Raw genomic sequence first — 19,087 nt, 5'->3', positions numbered from 1 at the left:
GAAGAAAGCTAATGCAATCTTAGGATGCATTAACAGAAGCATTGTGTCCAGATCACGGGAGGTGGTAGTTCCGCTCTATTCTGCTATGGTCAGGCCTCACCTGGAGTACTGTGTCCAGTTTTGGGCACCACGTCTTAGGAAGGATGTTGATGAGCTCGAGTGTGTCCAGAAGAGGGCAACCAGGATGTTGAGAGGGTTGGAATTCAAGTCTTATGAGGAAAGGCTGTGGGGATAGAATGCAATGAAAATCACAAAGCCCTGTGAGGCAGAATATCAGTGCATCTATTTAATTTGGGAGAATTCTTAGAAGGTGTTTCCTGGGTTTCAATTTGCAAGACCTCTCTCACTGGATAGGTTTTTTTCTGCTGAATCTGAATTTTGGTGTTAATTACCCCCTCTGAAACATTGTTGCAGATGGAACAACAAATAATCTCATATTCAGTGTTGTTACCTTGTTCGTGAGTCCTTATGGACAGTAAACCTCTGTCTTTCAAAGTGCACATTGCATGTTTAAAGAAAGTCACAGGTAATTTCACAGTTTCTCTAATGGTAGCTGTACAATGTAAGCACTTAGAGACAGTACTAGAGGAAGATCTTTGTTGGTTCTGAAAGGCTGTCCGCGTTGCCACTGATGAGGTAGCTTTGGAGAGTTGAATGTTTCTGGCCATCAGCGTGTGCCATGCTTAAAGGGACTGATCTTAGTGGATAGGATGTTGCATTTTTTATATCAATAGCCTTGTTATCAGAAATGGAATACCTCTGATTAGCACACTCCAAAACCTCCTAAAATGGTTCACACACAGGAACCCATTTCTCCTTTTGTAAATATGGCAACACTGATTTCAAGCAAGAGGCAGCCTCAGGTCATTGTTCAACATCTACATTTAATTTCTGCACCCCAACGTCTGTAACGTGTCTCGCTCTGATTCCCATCTAAGGGTACTCTGGTTCAGGTCAGCCCTAGTACATTAACCACCATTTCTACTAAAAGGGAAAGGCTTACGCTGTTCTCTTCCTAATAACTGATCTGTACTGTCGCTCTGTTCTCTTCCTAATAACTGATCTGTACAGGCATAGTTCAGGCCTGACCTAGCCCTTTCATCTCTTTGTGCAGAAGTTCTGTTCCGAGAGCTGGAGATGCGGCAGGTGGCCTTGCGCCATTTCATACATTTTCTCAAAGAGACTGGAGACCAGAAGCTCCTCCTGGACTTGCTGAGGTAAGAGCCTGCCTATCTATCATATTCTTATTCCTCCAGGGAGTATGCTGTTCTCCCCCATTTTATCCTCACAACAAGCCTGTTAGGTTGCCTGGCCCAAGTCATCCGGTGATCTTCGCGGTAGAGTGGGGCCAAGATGTTACTCTGAATGTTGAATAGTAGCAAGCAGATCCGATGCTTATTTTTTCTTTTCAGGTTCTTGGACAGGATGGAGGAAGTAGCAGTAAGTATCTTCAGCAAGCTTTGGCTCATGTTTAATTGGGGAAATAAAGATGTTCTCTGGGAAACTGCTTGCTATTTTTCCTTTCCACATCTCAGTGGATAAGGTCACTGGGCAGAGCTCTAGTGCCTCGATTGAACATTTTCTCTTTTCCTTCCTGAGCCTGTTCTCTGTGTCTCTTTCTGCCCTCTCTAGTTGACACAGTACCGTGACCACCTGACTATCCTGGATGCAGAGAAGCGAAAAGAATTTCTGAAAGGTTGCATTGGGTAAGAGGAGGGTTATGCAGATAGAGATTTTTACAGGATTGTAAGAAGTGGAGTGCTCTGAACTGAGGTGATGACCAGTACAAATGGCCTTAATTTCCACCCAGAACTGAGAAATTGAAGATCTGTGGGGAAGTCATGTGAAGAATCAGCAGAGGTCACTAGCCAACCACTATTCTTTTGACCTAAAGGCACAGCTGTATTGGGGGAGTGTTTTGTCTTTCTTATTCTCATCCTTCGTGGTTGGGATGTTGGAGATGGATACCTTTACAAACTGAATGCTTCATTTGTGAAGTTCAGGCCACTGGGATCAAGAAATAATTATTATAAGGGTACCAGTTTGGCAGCCCCGTAGCTAAGGACTTTGTAGGGAGGGGGCCTAGAGGGCCCGGCCTGCTAATCCAATCAAAGGCTCCAGGGCAAGGGCTGCAGCGGTCGCAGCTTCTCTCCCCCTCCCCTCCCACAAGGCCAAGCCTTCCCTGTGGAGCGTCCGGGTCCAGCTCCCTCCCTCCCCAAGGAGCCCCAGTGCCTCTTCCCACGGCACAGCACCAGGGGAAATCACTGCCCTTGTCCTCCCTTGCCCTCAGGCTGACAGGCAATCAGGGGGAGTTGGGGTAGGAGAGCCAAGGCTCAGGAAGGGGCCCCATAAAAACTACTAGGGGGCCGGGCCCCATGGGCCCCGTGTTAGCTACGGGCCTGCAGTTTGGGATAATTCAAATGAGAAATGTCAAAGGGATTTATCATTTGAATCGTGAAGAAGGGTGAAAATTGGCCTATACTGAAATGTCACAGTCAATGGATAAAGCAGGAAAGAGTTCCCCAAGAGAGGGATCTGCACAAGAGCAAAGCAAGACTGAGAGCGCCTTCTTGTATTTAGGTTACCATTTTCCTCAGAAGATTCTGCTCTTGTCCAAGATCATTATACACTCCTAGAGAGGCAGATTATCATTGAGGTGAGTGCTGCTTAATTTTGACTGTGGGGCACATGTGTCAGAGTTCTTCTGATCTTCCTGGCTTTTTGATCAATCTATATATTTTTATCCTCGCTTTCTAAGGAGTTCAGAGAAGTGTACATGGTTCCTCCATATCCCAGTTTTGTCCTCAGTTTTGCCCTGTGTGGTGGGCTAGGGTGAGAGAGTGGCCGGCTCAAAGTCGTCCAGTAAGCTTTGTGGCAGAGTGGGGTTTTGAGCCCAGCTCTCCCTTGTCCTAACCCCATGCTCTTCCCAAAAGTGGTCTCCCCAAATTTCCTATCTGCGTTAAAAACAAATTACTAATGGGGCTGCCTTAAGCAGATGTTACTTCTGGGATATGTGGGCTTCCTTGCCACAGCGAGATCTTCGGGAAAGGTGCCGAAGGACTTTGTGGTTTTCAGAACATTCTGATATTTTACAGCCTGGCATCCAGTTATAAAAATCTTGTGTATAAAATATGTCTAATCTAAAAAACAAGGTCAGACTATGTTCTTATTAATAACAATGTTGTTTTGATTTATATCCTGCCCTTCCTCTAAGAAGCTCAAGAAAATGTATATGAGGTATATTGCCTGTATTCCCCCCCCTTAAAAAAAACCCTGTTAGGTAGATGGAGAGATAAGTTCACTGAATCCACTTCCTGCCTTGAATAACCTGTGATTTAACTTGAATTTTGAAGCCATCGTTGTCTGGTCTTCATACTGCATGTTTCTTGCCCTGCTTTCCCAGGCAAATGACAAGCATTCAGAAGCAGCTGGACAGACAGAGATATTTCGGAAACACCCACGAAAGGCCTCCATCCTAAACATGCCCCTGGTCACCACGCTCTTCTACTCTTGCTTCTACCATTACACAGAGGCTGAGGTTAGGATGATAATGGGGGTGGCCAGGGATGGAGTCTCCAGCTGGAAATGGGTTCAGAAGATCTTCTGTATTATTCCCTAAAGCCTGACTGCTACCCCATGCCATGTTAAAGAGAGGGAAGAGCAAGACTGCATCCTATGCTGAGTAGCCATGCAGTTCTCTTCCTGATTTCCAGGTAGACAACATGCTATATGAGTACTGCAGTTTTTCTGGGGAAGGGACATGATAGAATAGAGGGACATGAATTTGGAGCTGGTTCGTGTATTCGGTTTAACAAATATGTATAACCCAAAGAGCAGCTGCCTCTTTGGGACCGCTGCCAACAGACTGAACATACAGCTCTTGATGTGTTGTGGGTAAAGCTGTAAGGAGACTATATCGTGAAACGCAAGAAGAGACGGAGCTTAAGATGGCTGGTGAATAGCTTTTTTCTAGACTGTCTGTTACCAGTCGTGGTACTTCCTAGGATGGCATAGCACCATCCTTATTGCCCCCCCCGTGTCCTGAGTTCGCCATATCTCTTCATTCCAGGGAACATTCAGCAGCCCAGCGAACCTGAAGAAAACCTTCAAGGTAAGGAGTCTGGAGTTGTTTTATTTAATTATTTAGGATATTTCTATTCTTCTTCAGAGTGCTGCTCAAGGTGGCTTACAATTAAAAGAACAATATTAAAACAAGCCATTGGGTATAAGCAGCATAAACATTAGGATGTGAGGGCGATCTGGCATAAACATTATCCATAAAACAGAAGCAGACCATTACAAAGCTGATAAAAACCCGTATTTAAAAGCCTGGGTAAAAATATGTGTTTTGGTTGGCACCTAAAATAAAGTAAAGTAAGTGCCAGGCAAGCTTCAAGGGGGAGGGCGTTCCAAAGGTGAGGTACCTCTACAAAAATTCCCTGCCTCCAGTTGCCACTTGCTTCACCGCTGAAGGCTTGAGAAGGAGATCTTAACTGGCAGACTGGATAGGATGGGTAGTGACAGTCCTTCAGGTACTCTGGCCCCACGCCATTTAGGGTCTTAAAGGTACGAACCAGCAATTTTAATTGTCCCCAGAAACAGGATGATTAACCAGTGCAGATCTTTCAGCACAAGGGTGGTACGATTTCTGTAACCAGGACAGTAACTTTGAGTTCAAAGGCAACCCTACATAGAACACAGTAATCTAATTGGGATGTGATCAGAGCATGGATAACACTGGCCAGATCACGCTTTCCAAGGAACAGCCATAGCTGGTGAATTAGCAGGAGCAGGAAAAAGGTGCTACGTGCCACAGAGGAGATCTGCCACAGAAGAGAGCCAGTAGTACCCCCAAGCTACAAACTTGCTCCTTCAGGGGGAGTGCAACTCCCTCCAGGGCAGGTTAACTCCGTAGTCGCCAAGTAGCTTCTTCATTGACCAACAGCACCTCAGTCTTTTCTGGACTGTGTTTCAGTTTATTGGCCCTCATCCATCCCATTACCTTCTCTGGGTACCTATTCAGGACTTCCACAGGCTCTCCTGGCTTAGTTGTTAAGAAGAAATAGAGCTGGGTGCTGTCTGCATGTTGTTGACACCTCTTTCCAGATCCTTGGATGACCTCTTCCATCAGTTTTGTATAGAAGTCTGTGTTGGAATGCAGAGGTGGCCAGTTCCTTTTTTAAAAACTCGAATCTTCATAATATACCAATATTTATTTATTTAATTCAGTTTATACCCCGCCCTCCCCGCTGAGGCAGGCTCAGGGCGGCTTACATAGAAATTCATTAAAAATACAATTAAAAATACAATACATAGACATATAAACATAAAATAACAGTCATTTAAAATACTCCTAAAATGCTGGAACATGATCTGATAAAAGCGAGAGCAAAGTTATTTATAATACATCTTAGGTGACGATATGTTCCAATGGTATTCGTGCCAGCTCAGTTCACTCAACTTGTTGTGCAGTGGTAAAGGTGGTAAAGCCAGGGCACAGGCTGGTGATGAAAGATGGTAAAGCCAGGGCACAGGGGCACTCCTCGTTGTGTAATGTGGCTCCTAATCAAAAGCCTGGTGGAAGAGCTCCGTCTTGCAGGCCCTGCAGAACTGTAAAAGGTCCCACAGAGCCCTGATCTTTTCCGGGAGCTTATTCTATCAGTATGGAGCTGCCACCAAGAAGGCCCTGGGTGTATATGTGCTACACGTACAAAGCAAGAGTGCCCACTCAGACTCTCAACAGTCTGAGACATATCTAATCGGTTTTAAGTGATCCAGGTTACTTGATATTGTATAAAAAATGCTTTGCTAGTTCAGACTGTGGTCCCAACTCATTCAGCATTGTTTGCAAGAATCTCAGGAACCTGAGATGCTCAGTAGTCTGCCTGAAACTGGCCACTGGGTCCGATCTATCTTCTGCCTTACCACACTCTAACTCTTTCATTTCTCTTCTTTCAGATTCCGGACAAACAGTACGTGTTGACAGCTCTGGCTGCTCGTGCTAAACTCCGGGCTTGGCATGATGTAGATGCCCTGTTCACCACCAAGGTGGGTTGGAGTTTGAACAAAATATTGCTTCACTGGCTGAAGGGCATCTGTGAGTCATACTATTTGGCACAGAATTTTTTATGTGTTTGGTGTTAGCATCTTCATATTTTAAGGGGCCTCCTCGTGCATGACACCTTCAGGACAAGCTCATTTAGAAGAAGACTCTTTTTCCAGTTCTCTGGTTTGAGAAACAAACACATAGCCTGAAGTCCTGTTCCAGTTCTCTAGTTTGAGAAACAAACACATAGCCTGAAGTCCAACGATGAGAGACACTAGTCTGCTGATAAAATTCTACAGATAAAGCTTATCAGAAAAGAGCAGTACTCCCAACCAATTGGCCATTTGGGCACCTAGCATACAAGAGGAGCTATTGAAAGACATTTCATGCCTGTTCCTAAATATTTCGTTCGATGTCTCTCCCCCACCCCCAAGCTCTCTGTACTCTCCTGTGTGTCTCTATGTCGAGTTGTAATGGTTCATATGGTTTCAGAACTGGTTGGGCTACACAAAGAAGAAAGCTCCCATTGGCTTCCATCGGGTAGTGGAGATCTTACAGCGGAATAATGCCCCAGTGCAGGTGAGTCAGTGAGCAAGTAATTCACTGCCACAGGGGGTGGTGGTGGCTACAAGCATGGACAGCTTCAAGAGGGAATTGGATAAATATATGGAGCAGAGGTCCATTGGTGGTTATTAGCCACAAGGTATAGATAGAGGGAAGGTGACAGCTTCTGGATAGCTGTGCTGATACTTCCTATTCCTCTTCTTCAGATCCTCCAGGAGTATGTTCACCTGGTGGAAGACGTTGAGACAAAGCTGAACCTTGCCATGAAATACAAGTGCCATGATGTTGTTATAGATGTGAGTCCTGCTGGAATGTGATGGGTAGGGGGATGCCCCTGGCTCCTTCTGTGTACGTTGTTGAGTCTGTGACTGGAGCAGATGAGTGGTGGGTGCAGATCTCCCATTTGCACAAATACTTTAGTCAAGCCTCCTGAATTTTAGGGGCCTTGGGGTAGCCATATTCGATTTCATATGAACGTCAACCACGGATAGACGGAGGAAACATGATGGCCCGCTTGCACAAGCATTCCCAGGGCATTAGTCTCCCAGAAGCCCAAATAATGGCTAAAAGTCCTCTTTCCCCCGTCATGCTCTTTTGTTCCTGCTCTCCATTAAGGATTCCCTGCAGCAGCCTGTGCTTCAGAGCTGCTGCCTCTTCCCCCGTCTCTTGGTAGCTGTTTAAATTTAATCAGCTATAATTGCGCATAGAAAAATCTCCGCTAGGTTCATGAGAGGCCCATCTGGCTGTAGCATCAATATACAGCTTTAAGCCATTACTGGTATTTGGTCCAGCTGCTGTATTGCTGCAAGGTCTAGGTGGTCTTTACAGTACACAACTACCTTGAAGGGCAAGATTTCTCCCTTCTCTTGAACTTCACTATTCCTACAACTGTTGGCCTTGCAACTCTTCTTGTTTATTTTTTCTCCCTCTATTTCTCTCCTGGTTTCTTGAATGGTAAGTGACAAGAACCCCTAGGGACATTAGTCTGCATAGTTAAAAAGGTGTAACTTCTAAAAAGACCCCCAATTTCTGAATGGTCAGTGTTAGCACACACACAAAGAAGCGCTGGGTATGCAGACTGTTGAAAATATGATTCCAGACAGGAAGCACACCCAGGGCTGGCTCCAGGGATTTTTGTACTCTAGGCGAGACCACCTTCTGCCCCCCCAGTGCACCCACCAATTACGGGGTTGCCAACCTCCAGGCAGGGCCTGGAGAGGACGTCCAGCTGCTGAGCGTGCGCCACACACACAGAGTGGATCAGACTACCTCGGGAGGTGGTGGATGCTCCTGAATTCCAGGTATTTCCCAACCTGGAGCTGGCAACCATGCACAGAAACTGTGTCTATTCTTTGCTTTGATGCGGAGAGAGTGTGCACGCAGTTGGGCTTGCTGAATGTCTCTAACCCGACCTAACCTAGTGGCCACCACTGCATCCAGTGATGGTGAGTTCCACAGGTTACTGATGCCATGGGAGAAGAAGCCCATTCCAATCCTAATCCACTGTCAGTCAACTGTAGTCATCATCTACCAGTCCTAAGGGGCGGATTCAAACACTGCCGCAAAAGATCTCTGCTGTGCATTGCCCCTGATGTCAAGGGCGTAGACTTTCCAGTTTCCGGGGGGGTATAATATCAGGCCATACCACATTGCAATAAAGCCCCTACAACTGTATAGAGAAATACTGAGCTTCCCTACCATTTGCCACAACTAGCCCACCACCCAACCAGGATCAAGACTCCTAAGTGGACCAACAGACAGGCATACACTCCTTTGAGAAACTGAGTATTACATTACAACACCTCTGGAACATTACAGATCAGTAGAGGCAGCACTGCACAGTGGTCAGAGTTGCAGATTGATGTGGGGAGACCCAGGTTTGTATTGTCACTCTGCTGGCTGAGTGACCCCGGGCCAAATCTCCCCTTCTCTACCTAACCTACCCCACAGGGTTGTTGTGAGGATGAAATGGAGACTCATGGGCAGGGTCCCCAGCTTCCCTGGCAGGAACCCTATGTTAAGAAATCTCTCACAATTATGCAACCATAGCAGGCAGGAGGGAAGGAGGCGAGTACCTCCAGCGCCAGAGACTTGTAGAGGAAGAGTCGAACTTTGGGGACTCACCCGTGCACCAGAGGGCCAAGGCAGCAGGAGGCAAGAAACCTGGGTGAGCTGGGCTCCTCCATGCCTGGCAGAAGATGAGGTGCAGAGGCGAGAGGTGGGCAAGCAGAAGAGGCACTCAGCCAGCCAGCCTCACAAGCTGCGTGCAAAGAAACTCCCTCCGCCCCAAGCTTCAGGGCTGCCTCGTTAAAGGAGTGCGGAGGCCAGACTTGCAAATGAGAAAAAGGAAGCTCAGAGTTCGTGGGTCGCATTTTGGGCTGTGGAAGAGGAACCGGCTCCATTCCTGGAATTCTCTCGAGTTCCTGCACTTTTGGTTTTGCTTTTTGCCAATCCGCTTCCCAAGACTGCTCCAGGTGCTCCGGCCTGAGGGCTGCTGGGGCTTCCCGCAGTTCGGCCCCATTATATCCTATGGGCCATTTAAGTCAATGGTGAAAACATAGGGTATATTCTGGGGGCTGGAGGGGAGGGCGTTTGAAGGAGAGGCTCCAGAATTGCTGGGTAGCTGCTGGAGCCTCTCCCCAAGATGCCCTCCATGTTTCAGGAACATTGAACCAGGGGGTCCAATTCTACGGGCCCCCAAACAGGTTGCCCCCACCCCCTCCATTGTTCACTGTGGTGGGAAAAAAGTTACTTTTTTACTTGCTGGACTCGGGGAGAAAGAGGCAGCGGCGGCGGCAGTCAGGGAAATATAGGGCTTTTGGCGGGGGCTGGGGGGCTTTGGCGGGGGGGAGCCAGTTTGGTGCCCTCAGGGCCGGCCCGCACTCTAGGCGAATGCCTAGTTTGCCTAGCGGGTGAGCCAGCCCTGAGCACACCACAGCAGGTGAGCCAGGTGCAAAGTGGTGCATTAGGAGAAGGGGGAAAGAAGGGGGAGCTGTGGGGCAGAGAACTGGCAGTTGCTCTGTAAAAGAAATGAAGATCTGTGGAAAGTAAAAATGTTTCTCATCCAGATACTGAAACTCTTCTCAAGCTCTTTAATCTTTATACCTTTCGCAAACAATTTATGTTGGCCTAAATCTATAGTTCCTAGTGCGATTTCACAGTAGTGGGATTCTGTATGAATTTCATTGTAATGGGTTCTGTCACAGAATCAAGTTCATGACACCGTAGAAGTGTGCCCGAAGTATGACGGCACAAGTCCCTGTTTTCTATTCAATGCCTTTTTTTAAAATGTGTCCCCCTCTAGTTTAAAAGGCAGAGATAAAACATAACTAATAGGAAACAGTTGGTTAAGTAACTCTCTACCCTTTAGCCCTAGCTGCCAGGTATCAAGTATCAACTAAAATATAACACATGATGGAAAGCGAAGCTAAGTATGAGTATTGAATTGCTGATGTGACTGCCTCCTTTCCCAGAAGGGTTGAGGAGGGGCTGTGACTCAAAGGTAGATTGTCCTTGGCATCTCCAGTTTTTTTAAAAAAGATCAGGATAGATGCTCAAACCCAGGAGAACTGTTGCCGGTCACAATAAATAATACTGATCTTGATAAACCCAAGAGTCCAGCTTGGTATAATGCAGCTTTATGTGTTGATATGCTGAAAGCCTTGGTTCCCCACTGGGGCAGCTGTCAAAACTGGTTTTCACTAAGATCAGCCTGTGAAGATGGCTGCCTGGTAGTGGCTATGTGTGTGAAGGGAAGGGATTGGAAGATTAGTCCCGAGGCTACTGTGAGATAGAAAGGAGTCATAAGAGGCTGAAGTTTCTTTTGCTGGTTTCTACTTTTGCTGTTTAACTAGACATATAAAGACTTGAAGGACCGTCTCCAGCTGATGGCATATAGATGTAAAGTCGACCGTGGTTCTCCAGCAGAGGTGAAGATTGATAGTATCCTGAGTAACCCGGTAAGAAGAATTAACTCAGTTTTGCTGCTTGCCATGACACAGGTAGAAATGGGACAATATAATGAGAGATTTTCTTAAGAGCAACATTTCTTCCTTTCCCACATACATTTATATGTTGTGATCTTATCTATTAATATAATTTGCTATATTCTGTGTAACCATTCTTGTCTCCTGGTATAACCTATTGTCTTCATATCTGCCCTATCATCATTCTTGCTGCAATTATTAAATTAATTACCAAACTTCTGTACTCCTTTTTTATTCTTTCTGAAAATTACTTCAAAAGTAAATTGCTGGGGAGCATTTAGATTTATGGTTTATCATTTCTTCAATGTCTCTGTGCAATATACTCAGTAATTTCCCCACCACTTATGAAATAATGCCCTTCTCTCTTTACTGCATTTCCAAAACAGAATCGATTCATTTGGAATCCTTGCTAATCTACTTGATGTATAATGCCACTGAAAAAATAGTTTATAACAACTTCCCCTAATTTCTATAGTCAAGTAACATTTTTTGAGTTGTATTAGTCCTTCCCATTTCACAGCTGAAATGGACTCTCATCCTTTTCTCGCCTTCTTCTGTATTCTAATTGCAAGGTGTCTGATGAATAACTGGACACTAAACCCTTTTTGTTTTTGCTGGCTGAATTAATAGTTTTTCAAAATCAATAAGATCTCTTAAGGCAGAAGTGCCAAACATAAGGCCCGGGGGCCGGAACTGGCCCATCCAGGGCTCCTACCCAGCCTGCAAGCAGCTGATATATATGGCAATGCAAGGTACTTCCCTTTTTATGGTATCCCTTGGAAAAAATCTAGTCTTGCGTATGACTAAATACATTTATTGGGGCTTTTATGGGTTCCCCAGTAAATAAGTTGCTTTCACTGCTAGGAATCAATTGCTTTTGTTTGTATTTTGAGTAAAAATAATATTGTTAATTGAGTTTGCCTGTGTCCCTTATAAAGTTTGTATCTCCAGTACCTGTGTTACATTTTATGGCACACATGGCCTGGCCCGACAAAGTGACATTTATGTCGGATCCGGCCCTCGTAATAAATGGGTTTGACACCTCTGTCTTAAGGCATTATGTGCTCAGAACTATGATTTTTTTTTTAATTATTATTCACATTTTATTCCAAACTGTAGCAGAATACAGAGAATACAATACAATTCAATCCAATATACAGAGAACATGTTCATATGGTACGAAACAGGAAATACAGGTTTCACAAATACAGAAATAGCATAAATTGGAGGAATATCTTGTAAAACTTACCAAAAATGTAAATCATCAATTTTACTCAGAATTACTTTCTGATGCATTAAATACGCTAATATAGGAAACCAGATTGCAATAATTTTAAAATGAGATGTATGTGAATCAATAGGGGACAAGTTGTCTGTAATTTTCACCATTATATATTGGTCCCAGACTTTCTGCTGCCTAAGAGATAGATTAGGCGCTAGTTTATTTTTTCAAGTGAGCCACTATAGCTGTTTTAGCAGCAGATGGTAGGACAGAGATAATTTCATTATTTTTTTATGGCCCCCTGTAGGGAATTTTTTATTTGCATTTTCTAAAAGCTATAACGAAATTAGGGAGGGAGACAACACACTATAGGAGAAAGAAAAGAAAACCCACTAAAAACCCAAGGGTTGGAGGTCACATACAGCTTATAAAAAGTTTGCTTAACAATGGTAAAAAGCTTTCTTTAACATTGAGAGCTTATGAAAATTTCCCCTCATAGCTTATGAAAACTTCCCAACAAATCTGACTATATGAAGAGTAATCCAGGAGAATTGCTATTTAACTTAGACACAAATTTCAGAGAACAATGACATCTCATTTAACCATTATTTTTCCTTCCACCATTAAAAGCAAATTAACAGTAAGTCTCCCTCGGTAGATATAACATAGTCTCATTTTCTCTTCCATTGCTATTTTCCTCTTTCTTCTTCCCTGTGGCACCGTCTTGCTGTATCAGGAACTGGCCATCTCAAAACAAAGTCCCTTCTCCTTTTTCCAGGACTGTTCCACTTAAATTCTTGCCTTCAATCATAGGGATCATTCCAATTTGCTTTTCACTGCCCAGCTTGAAGAGAGTCTCGTCACCTTATTGCCCAGCAGACTTAATCAGGATATAACCATGGAAGATACTCCTTCGCTTTAAGCCTCGCTTATGGTCTGCATACAGGCCCTTCGAATTGCAAATGCCCTTTTGACTCTCCTATTCGATCCTGGAAGCACCTATGATCATTGGTTAGACGCTTCTCCAATATTAACACAGTCCTTTTAAAAGCAACAGCTGACATATAGCACAGTTCTTGCATAGTACCTCATTTATACCAACAAGGGACAAAAACTTAAGACACAGTTTGCAAGAGTCTATGATTATTATTTCTGGTCACATGGTTACCAGCCTCTTTTTCACTTCCTGGAAGACGCTTGGATATCACTTGCTGCTCTTACTATGTTGTCCGTCACCATTTTTAAGGATGTTTACTTTTACATAGTTTGCCAAAGTCCTGAAAACTTGCTTTAACACTTAACTGCCTCCTGTGATCTCTCCAATATAGTCCATTGTTGCTTTTAAACATGCCCCCCCTTTCTTCTAGCTCCAAAACGCTTGTAAACAGTTCTTAGAGGAGGAGAGTCCCCTCTCCCCCCTCGCTTTCCCCCAGGGGCTCGCTTTGTTGTTTCATTTCAACTTTACTCACTCTTCATATGTAAATCAAATAGATCTCGCCAACAGATATGCATATTAACCGCTCGACCTCCATGCTTGATGGGGTGTGCGTAGCTTAGTCCTTGCCAGAACACAGCAGAGAGACCGTCGGAGCAAAGGGATGCCTCCATTTCCCGACAGCGTGCCGGGAAAGAGGCGACCCTCAGTGCTCCATGACTGGAGACTCTTCGCAAGAGTCCCGGGGGGGGGTACGTACGTTTGCATCCCCTCTCTAACTGCTGGTTTGCAAGCCGCATCCCTGGGAGATCCCAGGCAACACAGCTGCCATTAGCTCGCCGAAAACCCCACCCCGATAATTTCGTTAGTTGAGTGGGGACAAGAGAGGTGTGACAATCCATTTAAAAAGAAATTTTCTAAGGTTAATGGTATAGTGTAGCCAGTAATTACATTTGTTTAAGTATTTCCTCCCAAAACATTTTGATTTTTGGGCAGCATATCCAACAATGAAGACGTGATCCTATATTTCCGCATTTTTCCCAGCATTCTGCAGAGAATGATGTATTTGAAAGTTGTATTTTTAGAGGTGTGGTATACAACTGAGCTAGGATTTTGAAGGTCTGAAGTTTTATTGGAGCTATTTTAAGAACTGTGATTGTTTTTGATAGCCTCTATATCCTGTTCTTTTTCAGCAAATCCGGTGGAAGAATTGAGAGGTGATCACTCATTGTGGAAGAAGCCTTATTTTCAGCAATTGCTGTTCCCTGTGCGTGTTGTTTCGGACCACTGCTTAGTTTGTCACCTAGCACTGCCTGTGGATCTTGGGACACAAACAAACATTTAGGCATTGGCATTGGCCAGAAGAGACGTTCAGCCAATGGAATACAAAACAGACAGGCTGGAGTCTACACTTTTTGCAGTCATCTTGGTCAAGTGATGGCCATCATTGCACAGAAAGAAATGGACTTGGTTGAAGAACTTGGTGCTTCTGCTTCTTCCAGGCTACTGGCCTGTTTATTTGAAAACAACAACAAAAAACCCCAGACCCTATATAGGAAGAGGCAGCCACACCTTCCACCTCATCCATATCTGAAGCTTAAGAAAGTTGTTACTTTGACAGGAATTAAAACTCTGTGCCGAGTACTCATCTTGCCCCCAGAAGTACTTAAGAATTAACCAAGCTAACCAGGATTCTTACTTAGAAACGGCTGCGTACAGACGCTCCTGGATGGGTTGTTGTTGTTTTTTATAAACCTTGCCCATGTTCCCCTCTCCAGGTACTTGTATTTTAATGACTTGGACTTTCATCCAGTGAACTTGAAGCCAACTCTGCTTGGAGCCAATCAATAATATTCCTGAGCTTACTGGACTACTGAAGTACTTTCCCTCCAATGAGAGCTGATTGGACTAATTGGCCCTCAGTACTTCTGCCCTGAGCTGTGCTGCAGGCCTGGAGCTTTGCTCTATACATCCTTTTTGTTAATGGGACCATTTTCCCTGTTCTCTTGATTTTTCCATGTTCTGTTCCTGTAAATAAAGTTTTGCCCTAACTGCATGTGGTTATTGTGTATTTTGTGAAATCTCCCTACATCAATAGCAGAGCATCTTCCTTTTTAACCACAGAATCACCAAAAAGTTGCAATATGATGAGGAATTGCATGATTAGGTGAGTTGCACATATACCCACCCATGTGTACCTTTTTTTAAAAAAAAAAAAAAGTACATGCCTAAAAGGGCAGGCTGATAAATTTGGAGGCCTGGTTTCACATATTCCATCTGATTACCAGAAGGATGTATTTATGGTGGTCAAAAAAGACGGCAAGCCTTAATGTGATCCTCAAAGCAGCTAGGCCAGGTTAGTGCCATGTATGTCATTCAAAGTATTTGGGAATGAGTTGCTTTAAGGACTACAATGGTAGCTAGGTAACATTTTTTCTGCTTTTGCTTGAGAAAAGTGAGATAGAAAGTGAAGCTAAAAATGTTCTGTTGTGACAGAAGCTCAAGCCTCAAAGGATACCAGTGACAACTGTGGATTAATTAATTAGTCTGAAAATTAACTATTCTTAACCCTCAATTCAAATTAGATTTCTTACAGCAGATATAACCAGATACTGTAAAGAGAAATCAATCATTTTACTGCTGTTACATACCCTGCATACAACATTCACGTTACTAAGGTTCCAAAGCAGATTGGACCAGAGGGCATAATGTTATTAATTCATGATAATATAAACTAATTTATACATTTTAGGGCAGCTTTAGATGTTACTTTTGTTCAGATTCTCTGGCAGGCTGAAGATGCTTTTCTGCCCCTTTACAGAGTATGAATATGAAATCAACAAAAGCAAACACGCGAAGGTTCTAGAGACAAGCTTTGGTAACTAAGCATTTGCCATAGCAACATTTGCTTGGAGTGTGATGATGGCTGCCAGCCAGAATGGTCGTTGAGTTGGAGCCGCAAGCTTATGGCAAGAAAGTGATCTTGGTGCACAGGAGCTGCTCAACATTTTCAGCAAGTGTGAGATCTCCTAACTAGGTGAGAGATTTTTCTCTTCTCATGGCAGGCTATCTGCTCACTGGTGAGGACGGGCAGGGACTGGTTGCTGCATTCAAATATGATTTCTTTCGTAGTGGAAGTTCTGAGGCCTTGGTTGGCAACTAATGTTTAACAAACTCTGAGTAAGAAGGCGCCCTTATCCCCCCCCTCCCCGGTAGCTACGGGCCCCGTTGAATCTAATTAAAAATGTAAATGAATCGACTGAAGTGCGGCGCGTTTTCCCCAGGTGGCCCCTCCTCCTCCCCTCTCCTCGACCCCATCATAGGCCGTCCTGGGAGGGGGCGGCCCTGATTTTCACGCCCTCGCAGCAGCCATAGCCGTCTTTCCCAACCCAAGCCCTAACCGCAAATGGTACTCGCAGATGCGTCAGGAGCCCCAGCTTCTTTAAAAAGGAAAGAAAAGGAATAGGAAGCAAGGTAATAAGGTTGTCAAATGCCATTTAGATGTTCCTTCATATTCACAGCTGATCTGGGAAATTAGACAACCACAGCTTATCTTTTACACATTCTTTCCTGGGGCACTTCCTTTCCTTGCCACATTCTTTTCTGGCATGGAACAGCAGGCAAGGAGTTATGGGAAGAGGGGAGAAATATCAGGAAAGAAATGGATGAGAAAACCCACAATTACCTTATGCCATGAATCAATGGTGGATGTAAAGTTAAAAACATAAAAGAAGCCAATGTTGGATCAGGCCAGTGGTCCATCCAGTCCAATACTCTGTCACACAGTGGGCAAAAATACCAGGTGCCATCGGGAGGTCCAGCAGTGGGATTCACAGCTGATCTGGGAAATTAGACAACCACAGCTTATCTTTTACACATTCTTTCCTGGGGCACTTCCTTTCCTTGCCACATTCTTTTCTGGCATGGAACAGCAGGCAAGGAGTTATGGGAAGAGGGGAGAAATATCAGGAAAGAAATGGATGAGAAAACCCACAATTACCTTATGCCATGAATCAATGGTGGACGTAAAGTTAAAAACATAAAAGAAGCCAATGTTGGATCAGGCCAGTGGTCTATCCAGTCCGATACTCTGTCACACAGTGGGCAAAAATACCAGGTGCCATCGGGAGGTCCAGCAGTGGGGCTAGGACACTAGAAGCCCTCCCACTGTTGCCCCCCCCCCAAGCACCACAGAGCATCACTTGCCCCAGATTGAAAGTGCCTATCTATACCTTATGGTTAATAGTTACAGGGTCAGTCACTGGTTTGCAACTTGACAATTCTGCCAGAGAAGCTAAAATTTTGAATTCCATACCATGTACCGGATGTTCCAAATGGACAGTTTCTTCTGTACTTTGTGAATGCCTGAAGGTCTGGTTGCAAGGTGGACCTGATCCATATGGAAGTAAGAAGGTGCCCTTCAGCAAGCAGGGACCTCATCTATATTTCACAATGTTGTTGTTTACAGAATATCAAAGTGCTTTGTAGTCTTCATTTACATTCTACCTGGCAGCAACTCTGTATAATAAGTGTTTCCATTTGATAGATGGAAGTTGAGTGTGAGACAGAATAACTTGCCTAGGGCCATACAATGAGAATACAATATAAATGGGACTTGAACCCAGGTTGCAGGTCCAGATTATATGGAAATGTGTAACAGTAGTCTAAGTCGAATAAATAAATAAATAAATAATAACCCTTTTGAAATAAATAATAACCCTTTTGAAACTGGAAAACCTGCTTCAGAAGGAACACATGAAGCTATCAGAATTGGTTTCATATGTTGGCCCATCAGAATTGGTTTCGTCTACTTTGACTGACAGCAGGTTTAATGTGTTGGGTTAGTCAGGCCAGCTAAAGATCCATAACAATAGCTGGCTAGGATCCCAGAAGACACCAATAGGGAAGCAAGGATCCTAGAGTAGACCAATGGACAGATAAGGACTTGTAAATAGCCTATCGTTCGGAGTGTGTGTGTGTGGGGGGGTGTTACCTTTTGCATGCATATAACCTGGCTTTGGCCAGAGGCTTTCAGTCTTTCTTTTCTGTCCTGCTGAAATCACTAATAAATATGAGATGATCACTGAATGCGTTTGAACTCAGTATATTTCAGCAGTCTTGGGTCCTTTTAGAGAAGGAAAGGAGAAATGACAGTTGAAGAGTGAGTTGGAAAATGTCAGTTGGGGAAATGATGGTTATCATCCTGACTGGGGCTGAAGGAATAGGGTGGTAAAGACGAATTAGTTCAAGAAATACAAAAAACCTGTGGCTCATTTCTAAGTAGTTTCTAAGTACTGTTTTATCAGTTTAGACTGTTTAGCAAGATCTGATACAATCTATCTACACAGGGTAGAAAAGTATGCAGAAGTTTGTTAATGGCTGAAAAACCTACTTGTTCATGTTGCTGTAGCAGATGTAAACAGTAATATGTTTGCATATTTTAGGGGTTTTTTAAACCTTCTCTTCCTAATATCCACATATGCAGGAACTGTGGAGAAAGGGGTTTGTCCTCAAACTGAGACTTCATAGTAAGTAAAGCAGACACCCCCTACTCAGAAGAAAAGCTTTGATTGGTGGCAGCAGCAGCAAAGGGAGGAAAGGTAGGTAGCAAAGTAGGGGTCAGTGAAGCAGCCTACCTGGATCTACCAACCAGGCAAAACAGGCAGTGGCAGAGTGAAGTTTTTTATGAAGGGAAATTTGTGTAGCTTTAATATTTGTGGAAATTTTGGGTTGCAGTCCCACACAGGTTGTTCAGCTCCCATTGTTGTATGGCATGAAGCTGGAAAGTATAAAAATCTACTAGAAAAAGTGCAGCAATTAGTTCCCCTGGAGAAAATGACTGTTGTAGAAGGTGGACCCTGTGGCATTGTACCCCATTGAAACCCCTCCCCTCCCTAACCTGCCCTCCTCAGCCCCAAAATCTCCAGGTATTTCCCAACCGGGAGCTGGCAAACCTAGTACCACATAATTATTTTATTCTTCAGAACCTCAGTAACTTGGAATACAGCTCTTCTGTCTATTTAGCTAGAACCAACCTGGGGAATTCATGCCATAGGCAGAAATACTTAATGGTATAAGCTGGACTGGAACCAGCAGCCCAAAGGCAGTCCTGCCTGTGTGTCCTACGCTGCATGAACATCCCAGGAGCTAATGTACTACCTAACACTTGGACCTGATATGTGACACATTTGCCAGAAACTGAGCCCTTGTGGAAGGGCGGGATATAAGTTAAATAAATAAATAAATAAACTGTGGCCACTGCAGAACTACAAATGGAAGAGCCTCGTTACTTTTTTTTTTTTGCAGCTGCTGGCTAGACACTATTTTTGTTCAAG

General features: G+C 44.2%; 1 protein-coding gene across 1 annotated transcript in view; it reads left to right on the top strand.

Annotated features, from left to right (window-relative positions):
* VIPAS39 (VPS33B interacting protein, apical-basolateral polarity regulator, spe-39 homolog) overlaps window positions 1-14,796 on the top strand; it is a 33,183-nt gene extending 18,387 nt beyond the window's left edge. Inside the window, exons 10-20 of the mRNA XM_015418357.1 lie at window positions 1,115-1,217; window positions 1,413-1,440; window positions 1,633-1,706; window positions 2,581-2,656; window positions 3,404-3,538; window positions 4,070-4,111; window positions 5,959-6,048; window positions 6,539-6,625; window positions 6,817-6,906; window positions 10,465-10,569; window positions 13,946-14,796. Of these exons, the coding sequence (XP_015273843.1) occupies window positions 1,115-1,217; window positions 1,413-1,440; window positions 1,633-1,706; window positions 2,581-2,656; window positions 3,404-3,538; window positions 4,070-4,111; window positions 5,959-6,048; window positions 6,539-6,625; window positions 6,817-6,906; window positions 10,465-10,569; window positions 13,946-13,966 (851 nt within the window). The 3' untranslated portion in view covers window positions 13,967-14,796. The remainder of the gene's footprint in view (window positions 1-1,114; window positions 1,218-1,412; window positions 1,441-1,632; window positions 1,707-2,580; window positions 2,657-3,403; window positions 3,539-4,069; window positions 4,112-5,958; window positions 6,049-6,538; window positions 6,626-6,816; window positions 6,907-10,464; window positions 10,570-13,945) is intronic.
* The last annotated feature ends 4,291 nt before the right edge of the window (window positions 14,797-19,087 follow it).

The sequence above is a fragment of the Gekko japonicus genome, unplaced genomic scaffold (genome assembly GCF_001447785.1).
Source record: "Gekko japonicus isolate JY-2015 unplaced genomic scaffold, Gekko_japonicus_V1.1 scaffold3, whole genome shotgun sequence".
In the NCBI taxonomy this organism is placed as follows: Eukaryota; Metazoa; Chordata; class Lepidosauria; order Squamata; family Gekkonidae; genus Gekko; species Gekko japonicus.
This window is presented reverse-complemented; position numbering and strand designations above follow the sequence as displayed.